The sequence below is a fragment of the Astyanax mexicanus genome, chromosome 1, assembly GCF_023375975.1.
Source record: "Astyanax mexicanus isolate ESR-SI-001 chromosome 1, AstMex3_surface, whole genome shotgun sequence".
NCBI lineage: Eukaryota > Metazoa > Chordata > Actinopteri > Characiformes > Acestrorhamphidae > Astyanax > Astyanax mexicanus.
Window position 1 is genome coordinate 63,030,597 of NC_064408.1, and position 18,177 is coordinate 63,048,773.

Consider the following 18,177-nt stretch of genomic DNA (forward strand, 5'->3'; position numbering starts at 1 on the left):
CTGTCTCCACACTCTCAGTCTTTAGACTCAGTCTTTACACACTCTGTCTCCACACTCTCAGACTTTACACGCTCTGTCTCCACACTCTCAGTCTTTACACGCTCCGTCTCCACACTCTCAGTCTTTACACGCTCTGTCTCCACACTCTCAGTCTTTAGACTCAGTCTTTACATGCTCTGTCTCCACACTCTCAGTCTTTACACGCTCTGTCTCCACACTCTCAGTCTTTAGACTCAGTCTTTACACGCTCTGTCTCCACACTCTCAGTCTTTACACACTCTGTCTCCACACTCTCAGTCTTTACACTCAGTCTTTACACGCTCTGTCTCCACACTCTCAGTCTTTACACTCAGTCTTTACACGCTCTGTCTCCACACTCTGTCTTTACACGCTCTGTCTCCACACTCTCAGTCTTTACACGCTCTGTCTCCACACTCTCAGTCTTTACACGCTCTGTCTCCACACTCTCAGTCTTTACACGCTCTGTCTCCACACTCTGTCTTTACACGTTCTGTCTCCACACTCTCAGTCTTTACACGCTCTGTCTCCACACTCTCAGTCTTTACACGCTGTCTTTACACACTCTGTCTCCACACTCTCAGTCTTTACACACTCTGTCTCCACACTCTCAGTCTTTACACGCTCTGTCTCCACACTCTCAGTCTTTACACTCAGTCTTTACACGCTCTGTCTCCATACTCTCAGTCTTTACACGCTCTGTCTCCACACTCTCAGTCTTTACACCATCTGTCTCCACACTCTCAGTCTTTAGACTCAGTCTTTACACGCTCTGTCTCCACACTCTCTGTCTTTAGACTCAGTCTTTACACGCTCTGTCTCCATACTCTGTCTTTACACGCTCTGTCTCCACACCCTCAGTCTTTACACTCAGTCTTTACACGCTCTGTCTCCATACTCTCAGTCTCCACATGCTCTGTTTTCACGCTCTCAGTCTTTACACGTTCTGTCTCCACACTCTCAGTCTTTAGACTCAGTCTTTACACACTCTGTCTCCACACTCTCAGACTTTACACGCTCTGTCTCCACACTCTCAGACTTTACACGCTCTGTCTCCACACTCTCAGTCTTTACACGCTCTGTCTCCACACTCTCAGTCTTTAGACTCAGTCTTTACATGCTCTGTCTCCACACTCTCAGTCTTTACACGCTCTGTCTCCACACTCTCAGTCTTTAGACTCAGTCTTTACACGCTCTGTCTCCACACTCTCAGTCTTTACACACTCTGTCTCCACACTCTCAGTCTTTACACTCAGTCTTTACACGCTCTGTCTCCACACTCTCAGTCTTTACACTCAGTCTTTACACGCTCTGTCTCCACACTCTGTCTTTACATGCTCTGTCTCCACACTCTCAGTCTTTACACGCTCTGTCTCCACACTCTCAGTCTTTACACGTTCTGTCTCCACACTCTGTCTTTACACGTTCTGTCTCCACACTCTGTCTTTACACGTTCTGTCTCCACACTCTCAGTCTTTACACGCTCTGTCTCCACGCTCTCAGTCTTTACACGCTCTGTCTCCACACTCTCAGTCTTTACACGCTCTGTCTCCACACTCTGTCTTTACACGTTCTGTCTCCACACTCTCAGTCTTTACACGCTCTGTCTCCACGCTCTCAGTCTTTACACGCTCTGTCTCCACGCTCTCAGTCTTTACACGCTCTGTCTCCACGCTCTCAGTCTTTACACGCTCTGTCTCCACGCTCTCAGTCTTTACACGTTCTGTCTCCACGCTCTCAGTCTTTACACGCTCTGTCTTCACACTCTCAGTCTTTACACGCTCTATCTCCACACTCTCAGTCTTTACACGCTCTGTCTTTACACTGTCTTTACACGTTCTGTCTCCACGCTCTCAGTCTTTACACGTTCTGTCTCCACGCTCTCAGTCTTTACACGCTCTGTCTCCACGCTCTCAGTCTTTACACGCTCTGTCTCCACGCTCTCAGTCTTTACACGCTCTGTCTCCACGCTCTCAGTCTTTACACGCTCTGTTTTCACGCTCTCAGTCTTTACACACTCTGTCTCCACACTCTCAGTCTTTACACGCTGTCTTTACACACTCTGTCTCCACACTCTCAGTCTTTACACACTCTGTCTCCACACTCTCAGTCTTTACACGCTCTGTCTCCACACTCTCAGTCTTTACACGCTCTGTCTCCACACTCTCAGTCTTTACACGCTCTGTCTCCACACTCTCAGTCTTTAGACTCAGTCTTTACACGCTCTGTCTCCACACTCTCTGTCTTTAGACTCAGTCTTTACACGCTCTGTCTCCATACTCTGTCTTTACACGCTCTGTCTCCACACCCTCAGTCTTTACACTCAGTCTTTACACGCTCTGTCTCCATACTCTCAGTCTCCACATGCTCTGTTTTCACGCTCTCAGTCTTTACACGTTCTGTCTCCACACTCTCAGTCTTTAGACTCAGTCTTTACACACTCTGTCTCCACACTCTCAGACTTTACACGCTCTGTCTCCACACTCTCAGACTTTACACGCTCTGTCTCCACACTCTCAGTCTTTACACGCTCTGTCTCCACACTCTCAGTCTTTAGACTCACTCTTTACATGCTCTGTCTCCACACTCTCAGTCTTTACACGCTCTGTCTCCACACTCTCAGTCTTTAGACTCAGTCTTTACACGCTCTGTCTCCACACTCTCAGTCTTTACACACTCTGTCTCCACACTCTCAGTCTTTACACTCAGTCTTTACACACTCTGTCTCCACACTCTCAGTCTTTACACTCAGTCTTTACACGCTCTGTCTCCACACTCTGTCTTTACACGCTCTGTCTCCACACTCTGTCTTTACATGCTCTGTCTCCACACTCTCAGTCTTTACACGCTCTGTCTCCACACTCTCAGTCTTTACACGTTCTGTCTCCACACTCTGTCTTTACACGTTCTGTCTCCACACTCTGTCTTTACACGTTCTGTCTCCACACTCTCAGTCTTTACACGCTCTGTCTCCACGCTCTCAGTCTTTACACGCTCTGTCTCCACACTCTCAGTCTTTACACGCTCTGTCTCCACACTCTGTCTTTACACGTTCTGTCTCCACACTCTCAGTCTTTACACGCTCTGTCTCCACACTCTCAGTCTTTACACGCTCTGTCTCCACGCTCTCAGTCTTTACACGCTCTGTCTCCACGCTCTCAGTCTTTACACGCTCTGTCTCCACGCTCTCAGTCTTTACACGTTCTGTCTCCACGCTCTCAGTCTTTACACGCTCTGTCTTCACGCTCTCAGTCTTTACACGCTCTATCTCCACACTCTCAGTCTTTACACGCTCTGTCTTTACACTGTCTTTACACGTTCTGTCTCCACGCTCTCAGTCTTTACACGCTCTGTCTCCACGCTCTCAGTCTTTACACGCTCTGTCTCCACGCTCTCAGTCTTTACACGCTCTGTCTCCACGCTCTCAGTCTTTACACGCTCTGTCTCCACGCTCTCAGTCTTTACACGCTCTGTTTTCACGCTCTCAGTCTTTACACACTCTGTCTCCACACTCTCAGTCTTTACACATTCTGTCTCCACACTCTCAGTCTTTAGACTCAGTCTTTACACACTCTGTCTCCACACTCTCAGTCTTTACACGCTCTGTCTCCACACTCTCAGTCTTTACACGCTCTGTCTCCACACTCTCAGTCTTTAGACTCAGTCTTTACATGCTCTGTCTCCACACTCTCAGTCTTTACACGCTCTGTCTCCACACTCTCAGTCTTTAGACTCAGTCTTTACACGCTCTGTCTCCACACTCTCAGTCTTTACACACTCTGTCTCCACACTCTCAGTCTTTACACTCAGTCTTTACACGCTCTGTCTCCATACTCTCAGTCTTTACACGCTCTGTCTCCACACTCTCAGTCTTTACACTCAGTCTTTACACGCTCTGTCTCCACACTCTCAGTCTTTACACTCAGTCTTTACACGCTCTGTCTCCACACTCTCAGTCTTTACACGCTCTGTCTCCACACTCTCAGTCTTTACACTCTGTCTTTACACGCTCTGTCTCCACACTCTCAGTCTTTACACGCTCTGTCTCCACACTCTCAGTCTTTACACGCTCTGTCTCCACACTCTCAGTCTTTACACGTTCTGTCTCCACACTCTCAGTCTTTACACGCTCTGTCTCCACACTCAGTCTTTACACGCTCTGTCTTTACACTCTGTCTTTACACACTCTGTCTCCACGCTCTCAGTCTTTACACGTTCTGTCTCCACGCTCTCAGTCTTCACACGTTCTGTCTCCACGCTCTCAGTCTTCACACGTTCTGTCTCCACGCTCTCAGTCTTTACACGTTCTGTCTCCACGCTCTCAGTCTTTACACGCTCTGTCTCCACACTCTCAGTCTTTACACTCAGTCTTTACACGCTCTGTCTCCATACTCTCAGTCTTTACACACACTGTCTCCACACTCTCAGTCTTTACACGCTCTGTCTCCATACTCTCAGTCTTTACACGCTCTGTCTCCATACTCTCAGTCTTTACACGCTGTCTCCACACTCTCAGTCTTTACACACTCTGTCTCCACACTCTCAGTCTTTACACTCAGTCTTTACACACTCTGTCTCCACACTCTCAGTCTTTAGACTCAGTCTTTACACGCTCTGTCTCCACACTCTCAGTCTTTACACACTCTGTCTCCACACTCTCAGTCTTTACACTCAGTCTTTACACGCTCTGTCTCCACACTCTCAGTCTTTACACTCAGTCTTTACACGCTCTGTCTTTACACTCTGTCTTTACACACTCTGTCTCCACGCTCTCAGTCTTTACACGTTCTGTCTCCACGCTCTCAGTCTTCACACGTTCTGTCTCCACGCTCTCAGTCTTTACACGCTCTGTCTCCATACTCTCAGTCTTTACACGCTCTGTCTCCATACTCTCAGTCTTTACACGCTGTCTCCACACTCTCAGTCTTTACACACTCTGTCTCCACACTCTCAGTCTTTACACTCAGTCTTTACACGCTCTGTCTTTACACTCTGTCTTTACACACTCTGTCTCCACGCTCTCAGTCTTTACACGTTCTGTCTCCACGCTCTCAGTCTTCACACGTTCTGTCTCCACGCTCTCAGTCTTCACACGTTCTGTCTCCACGCTCTCAGTCTTTACACGTTCTGTCTCCACGCTCTCAGTCTTTACACGCTCTGTCTCCACACTCTCAGTCTTTACACTCAGTCTTTACACGCTCTGTCTCCATACTCTGTCTTTACACACTCTGTCTCCACACTCTCAGTCTTTACACTCAGTCTTTACACGCTCTGTCTCCATACTCTCAGTCTTTACACGCTCTGTCTCCATACTCTCAGTCTTTACACGCTGTCTCCACACTCTCAGTCTTTACACACTCTGTCTCCACACTCTCAGTCTTTACACTCAGTCTTTACACACTCTGTCTCCACACTCTCAGTCTTTAGACTCAGTCTTTACACGCTCAGTCTTTACACGCTCTGTCTCCACACTCTCAGTCTTTACACTCAGTCTTTACACGCTCTGTCTCCATACTCTCAGTCTTTACACGCTCTGTCTCCATACTCTCAGTCTTTACACGCTGTCTCCACACTCTCAGTCTTTACACACTCTGTCTCCACACTCTCAGTCTTTACACTCAGTCTTTACACGCTCTGTCTCCACACTCTGTCTCCACACTCTCAGTCTTTACACTCAGTCTTTACACGCTCTGTCTCCATACTCTCAGTCTTTACACGCTCTGTCTCCACACTCTCAGTCTCCACACTCTCAGTCTTTACACTCAGTCTTTACACGCTCTGTCTCCATACTCTCAGTCTTTACACGCTCTGTCTCCACACTCTGTCTCCACACTCTCAGTCTTTACACTCAGACTTTACACGCTCTGTCTCCACACTCTCAGACTTTACACGCTCTGTCTCCACACTCTCAGTCTTTACACGCTCTGTCTCCACACTCTCAGTCTTTAGACTCAGTCTTTACATGCTCTGTCTCCACACTCTCAGTCTTTACACGCTCTGTCTCCACACTCTCAGTCTTTAGACTCAGTCTTTACACGCTCTGTCTCCACACTCTCAGTCTTTACACACTCTGTCTCCACACTCTCAGTCTTTACACTCAGTCTTTACACACTCTGTCTCCACACTCTCAGTCTTTACACACTCTCAGTCTCCACACTCTCAGTCTTTACACACTCTCAGTCTCCACACTCTCAGTCTTTACACGCTCTCAGTCTCCACACTCTCAGTCTTTACACACTCTGTCTCCACGCTCTCAGTCTTTACACACTCTCAGTCTCCACACTCTCAGTCTTTACACACTCTCAGTCTCCACACTCTCAGTCTTTACACACTCTCAGTCTCCACACTCTCAGTCTTTACACGTTCTGTCTCCACGCTCTCAGTCTTTACACACTCTGTCTCCACACTCTCAGTCTTTAGACTCAGTCTTTACACTCTCTGTCTCCACACTCTCAGTCTTTACACACTCTGTCTCCACACTCTCAGTCTTTACACTCAGTCTTTACACGCTCTGTCTCCATACTCTCAGTCTTTACACGCTCTGTCTCCATACTCTCAGTCTTTACACGCTCTGTCTCCACACTCTCAGTCTTTACACACTCTGTCTCCACACTCTCAGTCTTTACACTCAGTCTTTACACGCTCTGTCTTTACACTCAGTCTTTACACACTCTGTCTCCACGCTCTCAGTCTTTACACGTTCTGTCTCCACGCTCTCAGTCTTTACACGTTCTGTCTCCACGCTCTCAGTCTTCACACGTTCTGTCTCCACGCTCTCAGTCTTCACACGTTCTGTCTCCACGCTCTCAGTCTTTACACGTTCTGTCTCCACGCTCTCAGTCTTTACACGCTCTGTCTCCACACTCTCAGTCTTTACACTCAGTCTTTACACGCTCTGTCTCCATACTCTCAGTCTTTACACACTCTGTCTCCACACTCTCAGTCTTTACACTCAGTCTTTACACGCTCTGTCTCCATACTCTCAGTCTTTACACGCTCTGTCTCCATACTCTCAGTCTTTACACGCTGTCTCCACACTCTCAGTCTTTACACACTCTGTCTCCACACTCTCAGTCTTTACACTCAGTCTTTACACACTCTGTCTCCACACTCTCAGTCTTTAGACTCAGTCTTTACACGCTCAGTCTTTACACGCTCTGTCTCCACACTCTCAGTCTTTACACTCAGTCTTTACACGCTCTGTCTCCATACTCTCAGTCTTTACACGCTCTGTCTCCATACTCTCAGTCTTTACACGCTGTCTCCACACTCTCAGTCTTTACACACTCTGTCTCCACACTCTCAGTCTTTACACTCAGTCTTTACACGCTCTGTCTCCACACTCTCAGTCTTTACACACTCTGTCTCCACACTCTCAGTCTTTACACTCAGTCTTTACACGCTCTGTCTCCATACTCTCAGTCTTTACACGCTCTGTCTCCACACTCTCAGTCTCCACACTCTCAGTCTTTACACTCAGTCTTTACACGCTCTGTCTCCACACTCTCAGTCTTTACACACTCTGTCTCCACACTCTCAGTCTTTACACACTCTCAGTCTCCACACTCTCAGTCTTTACACACTCTCAGTCTCCACACTCTCAGTCTTTAGACTCAGTCTTTACACGCTCTGTCTCCACACTCTCAGTCTTTACACACTCTGTCTCCACACTCTCAGTCTTTACACGCTCTGTCTCCACACTCTCAGTCTTTACACGCTCTGTCTCCACACTCTCAGTCTTTACACTCAGTCTTTACACGCTCTGTCTCCATACTCTCAGTCTTTACACGCTCTGTCTCCACACTCTCAGTCTTTACACGCTCTGTCTCCACACTCTCAGTCTTTAGACTCAGTCTTTACACACTCTGTCTCCATACTCTGTCTTTACACGCTCTGTCTCCACACCCTCAGTCTTTACACTCAGTCTTTACATGCTCTGTCTCCATACTCTCAGTCTCCACATGCTCTGTTTTCACGCTCTCAGTCTTTACACCTTCTGTCTCCACACTCTCAGTCTTTAGACTCAGTCTTTACACACTCTGTCTCCACACTCTCAGTCTTTACACGCTCTGTCTCCACACTCTCAGTCTTTACACTCTGTCTTTACACGCTCTGTCTCCACACTCTCAGTCTTTACACGCTCTGTCTCCACACTCTCAGTCTTTACACGCTCTGTCTCCACACTCTCAGTCTTTACACGTTCTGTCTCCACACTCTCAGTCTTTACACGCTCTGTCTCCACACTCTCAGTCTTTACACGCTCTGTCTTTACACTCTGTCTTTACACACTCTGTCTCCACACTCTCAGTCTTTACACTCAGTCTTTACACGCTCTGTCTCCATACTCTCAGTCTTTACACGCTCTGTCTCCATACTCTCAGTCTTTACACGCTGTCTCCACGCTCTCAGTCTTTACACGTTCTGTCTCCACGCTCTCAGTCTTCACACGTTCTGTCTCCACGCTCTCAGTCTTCACACGTTCTGTCTCCACGCTCTCAGTCTTCACACGTTCTGTCTCCACGCTCTCAGTCTTTACACGTTCTGTCTCCACGCTCTCAGTCTTTACACGCTCTGTCTCCACACTCTCAGTCTTTACACTCAGTCTTTACACGCTCTGTCTCCATACTCTCAGTCTTTACACACTCTGTCTCCACACTCTCAGTCTTTACACTCAGTCTTTACACGCTCTGTCTCCATACTCTCAGTCTTTACACGCTCTGTCTCCACACTCTCAGTCTTTACACTCAGTCTTTACACGCTCTGTCTCCACACTCTCAGTCTTTACACTCAGTCTTTACACGCTCTGTCTCCATACTCTCAGTCTTTACACACTCTGTCTCCACACTCTCAGTCTTTACACTCAGTCTTTACACGCTCTGTCTCCACACTCTCAGTCTTTACACTCTGTCTTTACACGCTCTGTCTCCACACTCTGTCTTTACACGCTCTGTCTCCACACTCTCAGTCTTTACACGCTCTGTCTCCACGCTCTCAGTCTTTACACGTTCCGTCTCCACGCTCTCAGTCTTTACACGCTCTGTCTCCACACTCTCAGTCTTTACACGCTCTGTCTTTACACTCTGTCTTTACACACTCTGTCTCCACACTCTCAGTCTTTACACTCAGTCTTTACACGCTCTGTCTCCACACTCTCAGTCTTTACACGCTCTGTCTTTACACTCTGTCTTTACACACTCTGTCTCCACGCTCTCAGTCTTTACACGTTCTGTCTCCACGCTCTCAGTCTTTACACGTTCTGTCTCCACGCTCTCAGTCTTTACACGTTCCGTCTCCACGCTCTCAGTCTTTACACGCTCTGTCTCCACACTCTCAGTCTTTACACGCTCTGTCTTTACACTCTGTCTTTACACACTCTGTCTCCACACTCTCAGTCTTTACACTCAGTCTTTACACGCTCTGTCTCCATACTCTCAGTCTTTACACGCTCTGTCTCCATACTCTCAGTCTTTACACGCTGTCTCCACGCTCTCAGTCTTTACACGTTCTGTCTCCACGCTCTCAGTCTTCACACGTTCTGTCTCCACGCTCTCAGTCTTCACACGTTCTGTCTCCACGCTCTCAGTCTTTACACGTTCTGTCTCCACGCTCTCAGTCTTTACACGCTCTGTCTCCACACTCTCAGTCTTTACACTCAGTCTTTACACGCTCTGTCTCCATACTCTCAGTCTTTACACACTCTGTCTCCACACTCTCAGTCTTTACACTCAGTCTTTACACGCTCTGTCTCCATACTCTCAGTCTTTACACGCTCTGTCTCCACACTCTCAGTCTTTACACTCAGTCTTTACACGCTCTGTCTCCACACTCTCAGTCTTTACACTCAGTCTTTACACGCTCTGTCTCCATACTCTCAGTCTTTACACACTCTGTCTCCACACTCTCAGTCTTTACACTCAGTCTTTACACGCTCTGTCTCCACACTCTCAGTCTTTACACTCTGTCTTTACACGCTCTGTCTCCACACTCTCAGTCTTTACACGCTCTGTCTCCACACTCTCAGTCTTTACACGCTCTGTCTCCACACTCTCAGTCTTTACACGCTCTGTCTCCACACTCTCAGTCTTTACACGCTCTGTCTTTACACTCTGTCTTTACACACTCTGTCTCCACGCTCTCAGTCTTTACACGTTCTGTCTCCACGCTCTCAGTCTTTACACGTTCTGTCTCCACGCTCTCAGTCTTTACACGTTCTGTCTCCACGCTCTCAGTCTTTACACGTTCCGTCTCCACGCTCTCAGTCTTTACACGCTCCGTCTCCACGCTCTCAGTCTTTACACGCTCCGTCTCCACGCTCTCAGTCTTTACACGCTCCGTCTCCACGCTCTCAGTCTTTACACGCTCCGTCTCCACGCTCTCAGTCTTTACACGTTCCGTCTCCACGCTCTCAGTCTTTACACGCTCCGTCTCCACGCTCTCAGTCTTTACACGCTCCGTCTCCACGCTCTCAGTCTTTACACGCTCCGTCTCCACGCTCTCAGTCTTTACACGCTCTGTCTCCACGCTCTCAGTCTTTACACGCTCTGTCTCCACGCTCTCAGTCTTTACACGCTCTGTCTCCACGCTCTCAGTCTTTACACGCTCCGTCTCCACACTCTCAGTTTTACACGCTCTGTCTCTACACGCTCTGTCTCTACACGCTCTGTCTTTACATGCTCCGTCTTTACGCGCTCTGTCTTCACACTTTCTGTCTTTACATGCTTTGTCTTTCATTTTTCAATGTAATTTTCTCTCTGTTCAGCTGTTCAATTTTATGAGGTGTGTCGACCAGAGGAGGATGGGTTCTTGGTGCCTCCCAAGGTTTCTTCCTCTCAGTCTTCTCAGAGCTTTTTTTGGACACTGGTGCACTGTTTTTACTCAAAATAGGCTTGGACTTGTATCTCTTTAAGGCTGCTTTCTTGACAACATTTGATGTGAAAACAAATTAATTGCATTGGATAAATAGAACTTACTTTGACTGAATCAAATCATATCTCAGGGTTTTGTTCTACAAAAAAAGTTGTATACTACTGTGTAAACACCACGTCCCTCCCCTAAATATTTCCACAATTTATTTTGGGAAGGAACTCTACTGTTTATGCCAAGTGTGAAACTGACCATATCATGCAGACTCTCAAGATTTAATCTCCACTTTCCAGAATAAAGCATAATTGCCCAACAATCATGATGACAACAAAAATGAGATCACCATCAAATTTCAGATAAATTTCAAATTTCAGATAAACTTCAACTCGGGTTTAAGAAATGTTGCATAGAGTAAAAAAGTGAACGGAACTTCAGTCAATCCTTTCTTTTATTAAACTTTACTTGATTTATTTTTGCTCAAACAATCCTTTCTTTTAGTAACCTTTACTTAATTTCAGCATACAATATTACATAATTACAATTACTTAATTTACATAATATTACTGAAATTTTAATATTTTTTAGTTAAAACACACATTAAAATATTTACATAATCTCAAAGATTTATTTTGTGAACAGACCAAGTCTCACTGTCTCAACACATGAATGGCATGTAATACATTATTTTTAGTATACTACAAACATCAGGAATTTTTATATATTATGTATTATAAATTATTTGAGTAATATTTCATAAATTAATTAATTAATTAATTGCAGAACAGAGAACACTGTACTATCTGTTAAGCATAGTGGCGGTAGCACATTTTTTGGGATGTTTTTGCTGCCAGTGGATCAGTGGAAGAAGCGCAATATACCAGTAATAACAGCAAATCAGAAGCTAGAGGATTAAAACTAGGACACAGCTGGGTGTTCTAACAGAACAATGACCACAAACATACTGCTGGAAAATGTATAAAACTGGTCTTAACTAAACTCTACCATTCAGACAAAAACAGTGGTCAAATATCCAAGCAGAGTTCTTTTTTTCTGCTAGAATCCTTATTGTTTAAAACAAGAACCATGTTTTCATTTACACAGCAAAAGGTATGTTTTTTTTAAGCTTAAAAAGTTAAATAAATATTGTTATGGTAATCTGAATTTTAAAGATGTTAGTAATATTCATATGGCATTTAATGTTTATTTTTTATTTTTACCATACTTTGAATGTTGTGAAAAAATATATTTTAAAAATACAACCTTTTCACGTACAACAAAATTTTAGGTTTTAAAAGATTCATAAAGTCATGTGTTAGAAAGTTCTGATTGTTACTTATAAAATGTCACTGTGATGGATTAAACGGTGCATGTTTTAATGCATGTTTTTTTTTTCTATGTTTATTTTTTGTTATTATTTCTTTTGTATTAATGATGCAATTTAATATTAAAAATGCCAAGTAAATATAATTAAAATAGACAAAATTCACACATTGATTGAATGACTTTTCACTTTACAAAGCAACTTTTTTTTTTAATTCAGTCAGAGTAACCCTGAACATCAAATACAGAGAACAGAAAATGCCCCTTGACTACAGAAATGTCTTTTTATGTATTAGTGGAACTTTAGCGTGGTAAACTCGGTGGAAACTAAATTTAGAAGCTGTTCAGTAAGGTCAAATTCTACATACAGCAATCACTTACTTAATATAAATTTCCCTGCATTCTAGATTTTTACCTTGTTTAGGTTTAGTCATCTTGAATGTCCACAAAAACACACACACACTCTCTTCCTCTACGTTTTTACACAAACACGTACGCTGTAGGTCACAGCCCTTCAGAGAACATCACAACTACCAGCACTGGGCTGGATAATCCACAGGGCAGTCCCTCTTACAGTTACCACTCGTCCAGATACATGCACTCACTGCACTCATCACAAACATCATCTAAAGCCAATACCAGCAGCTGATCTCAGTCTCAACACACACACACACACACACACACAGTGTCAAGAGAAGCAGATTGATCTGAGAGTTCAGAATGAGCAAGTGTGGTTGAGGGATCCAGTCATTCGAGGCAGTGAATTGAATTCTGAAATGACTGCGAGCGCTCGAGCTGATTGGTGGTTAAGGGGCAATGCTAGCAGCGCATCTGCTGTCACAAGTGAGTTTGGAAATTCCATAGCCCAGTTTGCAAACACACCAAACCTGTGTCATGCCGTGAAAGCGGCGTTCAGGGCAACACAGTGGTCTGAATTATTAATCATGGGAAGAGAGAGCAAGATCGGGGGGGAAGCTGCAGATAGAGAAATCCTTTCATCATGTTAGAGAAATATCCACACAGACTGAACACTTAACCTTCTAAAGTTTCAGTCTCACTCACTGGATATTATAAAACGATAAGCAGCAACAAACATAATCAAAGTATTCTCTCCTCCATATTTCCAGTAATCGAATAGATGCTGCCGTAAAGAGGTCAGTACAAGTGTGGCACGGATAACGATTGCCCCTATCGGAGCACAGATAAACAACATACTCAAACTAAATACATCAGTGAGCTAAATAAATAAAAAAATCATTTACTTTTGTAAATAATAACATTTTAAAAGTAAAATGTCATTTTATATATATTACATGTGCAGTGACCTTTTTTGATTTACTTTTACTCATGAAAATCTGAATGTAATGGATATAAAATATGACAGTTTACTTTTCTGAATTATATAATGAACAAAAATTAAATATCTAAATACTTGAACCAATAACACTTCGATATGAAAATCAGTGAACGCTGTCTTACTTCTTAAAACAAATTCATTTCTGTGGTAAATTAAAAACATTCATTCGTTACTCAGGTATTAGTATAGATACTATTTAAAATACTTCTGTAGAAATTAAAGTATCAACTCAAGCTTTTTAGTATAAAAGTACTGCTTTCAAAATGACTTTAAAGTATAGGTAACACTTTATAATAACATTTATTAATATAGCATTAATTATTATTATTACTTATTATTATTACTTATATTTGGCAGACGCTTTTATCCAAAGCGACTTACAATAGTGAATTAAAAAAATAATAGAAGTTAAAGGTAAAATCATCTTTAGATAGGGCCTAAAGGAGGTCAAGGGGAAATAATAGGATAGAGGAGTGAAGGAGGGGAAGAAGGAAATGAGGTTAGAAGTAGTTAGTGTGTTAGAGGTGTTAGGAGAGTAAGTGCTCTTTGAAGAGCTCAGTCTTCAGGAGTTTCTTAAAGATTGTAAGAGTTTGAATTTGATGCGAACTGTTATTTTTCACATTTTAGAAACTAAAAAGTTGCTATTACATTTGTACTAATACTAATGAACGCATTGGCAACATGAACTGCAATTGATAAACATTTGCCAGGTTTAAAATTCGTATGTATTATGTTCAAATTCTGATTAGCTGTAGATTTTCTAACATTTTTCATATAAATATCCATGCTGATAAATAAGTGTCATGTGTGAGCATTTGTTAAAGGTCACCTTCCGTCGTTTTTTCTTTCATTTTAAAATGTCTAGTTGTGGTCTCTAGTATGAATGAATGACATGTGAGCCGTTTTTGTAAAAAAAAAGTGCTCAGGTGTCTCTGTATAGCTCTTTTTTAATGGACTGTTTTAGGGGTGTGTCCAAAATGACCGGATTCCAGCTTTGCTCATGAATATTCATACATGCAAACAGCATGCAAATATCTCTCCTCTGATTGGCTAGGAGCACTGCGACGCCCCTCCGCCGCTCTGCCGCTCACTGCCTCCCACCTCCTAACTGATGAGCGGTGATGTTGCGTCGCTTCAGCTCCGCCTCTGGGAGTTTCTCGAGCCAAGGTGGGCTGGTCTGTGAGTTTCTGCCTACGTAGGCAGAAAGATAATTCAAAATTCACCCGTTTTTCGGAGGGGGGGAGGGGGATTTCTTTGCTTAGCTCCTGCAGACAATGGGGGCTGCAAAACAGTTTAATGTGCAGGTGTACACATTCAACTCGGAGAGACCTACTGTATTCCACAAAAAACAAGAAAAATCGGATTTTCGCGGAAGGTGACCTTTAATATTCAAATTCTGACTACTGCTTTGTTCACATCTACAGATCATTAGTTAAACATATATTAATGAAAGTTATTATAAAGTGTTACCTAAAGGACAAAATTCAAAGAAAGAAAAAAAAAATCCATTAAGGACAAAAGTTAAATTGGTAATCTTAATGAACTGTGATGCACTAGGCTCCCTGTTTCAGCTGCAAATAAGCTCATTTAAAATGAATGTATTTTAGTACAATATAAATATATTAATGTAGCTTAGTTAACACATTTGTCTCAATTTCTCTCGAGTCTCTGTTTGGATAATCTTCATACTAGACATACATCTGCTATGTTCTTGCTGGAGTGTGGGCATGACATGTGCAGGTGTGATGGATCGTTTATAAACCAATAGGGTGTCAGAATCCTATATGTTTATACGTCTCATCCAACCACAATCAAATTCACTGGATGATAGTTTTTTTTTTAACAATGATTAAAAGAAGATTGAAAACAAGCTGACATTAAAAAGGAGAAACAAGGTTAAAACTTTAGATAATTGGGTAAAAATGTAAGGAGTAGAAGTAAAAAGTTGCCTAAAACAATTATTACAACTGTAAAGATTAGATCATCAAATTTTCTACTTAATTAATGTAACAATGTATTTGTACTAAGATACCTTAAATGCAAACTGGTAACTTAAAAACATACACATGCAAATGTGAAAACTCAGACATAAAAGCTTTTGCCCTGATGAAGACCCAGCTGCTTTGAATCTAAAAATAAAAATAAAAAATAAGTAGGTTGTAGTAGATATGAGAGAAATAATTCTTAGCAGCATATTGGTTTGCAATAAAATTACTTTCTAGAACAACAACAATCTGTGTACTTGTAATTTGTAATACAGAGAAATGTGATGACTGATAAGGTGGTTGAATACATTTGCAACGCTCTATATATCTCACAGTTAAACCTACTCTAATATGCCAGGTTAAAGTACTGTGGTGCTTGAAAGTTTGCAAAGCCTTTAGAATTTTCTGTATTTCTGCGTAAATTTACCCTAAAACTTAATCGATTGTTTTACTTTAAAGTATTAAAGGATAACCACAATAATGAATGAGACAAAATATTAGACTTAGATTTATTTATTGAGGAAAATGATCCAGCAATACATATGTGAGTTCCAAAAATATTCATGTAGTTCTCATGAATATCAGCTTAAACACGGCTGTCCTGACATGTTCCTTTACAATCTGCTGGTATAATTCAGAATTCTTTCATCTATTAATGATGGCAAGCCGTCCTGATCCAGATGCAGAAAAAGAGGCCCAAACAATAATACTACCACCACCATGTTTTACACATGGAATAAAATTGGATCATTTTTCTCAATAACTTTCAAATTGTTCAATTTTGTTGTCCTTATCTACTTCTAGGACTTAAAAATCTGACACAGTTGTACATTTAAAGCAAAAGCACAAACAACAAGTTTGCACTTTACAGACAGGTCCTGAGATGATTTAAAAAAAAAAAAAAAAAAAAAAGCTACTGCACATCTCTGACCCCCAGATGCATTTAATCAGCAAAGGCAAGTTTTCTCTTTCTCGCTCCCTACCTCGGACTCTCTTTATTACATGATGCTACCAGTGCTGGAAAGGTGAAGGCTACCATGTGCACCACCACATCTTCTCAAACTACGGCTAATAAAATATCATTACCCTTCCAAACATAATGCCTATTGTGGGCACAAATGGAGGTGCCACCAGCTGGTATGTTTTCAATTACAGAGCAAACACTTGGATCCATCATGCTTGTTTGCTTCTTTTGTTGAGAATGGAAGATGTGTGTCACCAATCTAACCCCTACAACAACAAAAATCAGCCCAGGTTAATTTAATAATAATAAATAATAGTTTTACAACAAAGAAGACACACATCCATACATACTTCAGCTGACTGAGTGCATCTGGGATCAGTGATACGATTTAATTTGATAAAAAAAAACAATAATAATAAAACACAAACATTTCTGAGCAATGAATGGGGGCAGACATTCTCACACAAAAAAAAAATCTAATATAAAAACAAGATAAACGATGAATTCATTTTTGTTTTTTAATTTGAAAAGGCTCTTATACAGCTTTCCAGTGCTGTCATGTTATCTCTGAGAATCAGTAGCAATATCTTCTCCCCACCACCCGTTTCTTTCCAGTACTGCACTCAAACTGTACGTTTTAAAGCAGACAACCCTGCATCATATCTCTCATCATTATAATAATTCTTAAAATCAATAACATTATTCACAATTTATCAATATTGTTATTAAATAATTAGTTGAGTATGTACAATCTGTTTATGGTGAGAGGAACAGTTCTGTCGATACTTTCATCTGTGACCTCAGTTATGACACTTCAAGGCGCAGGGGGGGCAGCCCGGGGTCTACGAACACCCCCACAGCCGGCACGGAATGCCCCTGCCCAGAGCTCAGCGGTGAGGACGGCACTCTGTCAGTCTGCCTAGGTCACTGTAGGAGGACTCTTTCGGAACTGAGCACCAGCGCCCCGTACACCCACAGAGATAAGACAGATTCATAGAAATTCATAGAAAGAAATAACAGGAAAAATAAGAACATTGGTAAGCAGAGAAGTCTGTGACAATCCCACTCAGAAGAAGAAAAACAGATGTTTAGTTGTAACGTGTAATGCGCGCGCATGTCGGGAAAAGACATTTCCGAATTGCGGCTCAGAGCAGCCAAGGTCTGCGTCAACTCTAACAACGACCTGCTCATGACAAGGTCACTTCCTCAAGGTCTTAAAGTCTCCCTGTAACAGTCAGAGCAGGAAGTCAGAGTAAAGACAGAGAACACGTTGACCAGCAGCATTCGTCTCTATTCCCTCCGTGTCACTTGCTCTCTCTCTCTCTCTCTCTCTCTCTCTCTCTCGAGACATCAGGGGTGAGGCAGATTCATGCGATCTTCAATAAGTGTGCTCTCAGCTCCCTGCAGCTCCATGCACTGCCGAACAGTCGCCAGGACGCCAATAAGGCGCCGATCGAGTGCGGCCAGGTGAGGCTCGGTCAGCACGGGGTAAGCGGGGTCATGGGTTGTTGCCTGACGCATGGCCGAGCTCAATGCTCCGCCCTTCAGCAGGTTCAGTCTGTTCCAAGTGGACACTCGGACCCTGTGTGAGAAAGAGAGAGAGTGAGAGAGAGAGTGAGTGTGGGACAGAGAAACAGAGAATGAGAGAATGACATAGAAAGAGAATCACA

The 18,177-nt window shown here is 43.1% G+C and overlaps 1 protein-coding gene across 2 annotated transcripts in view; it reads right to left on the reverse strand.

Annotated features, from left to right (window-relative positions):
• Positions 1-16,857: 16,857 nt before the first annotated feature.
• The window catches only part of fam20b (FAM20B glycosaminoglycan xylosylkinase), a 28,399-nt gene continuing 27,079 nt past the window's right edge, over positions 16,858-18,177 (reverse strand). For both annotated transcript variants that reach the window (XM_007259480.4, XM_022664809.2), the window contains exon 8: positions 16,858-18,089. In XM_007259480.4, coding sequence (XP_007259542.2) covers positions 17,858-18,089 — 232 coding nt within the window. In that variant the 3' untranslated portion in view covers positions 16,858-17,857. The remainder of the gene's footprint in view (positions 18,090-18,177) is intronic.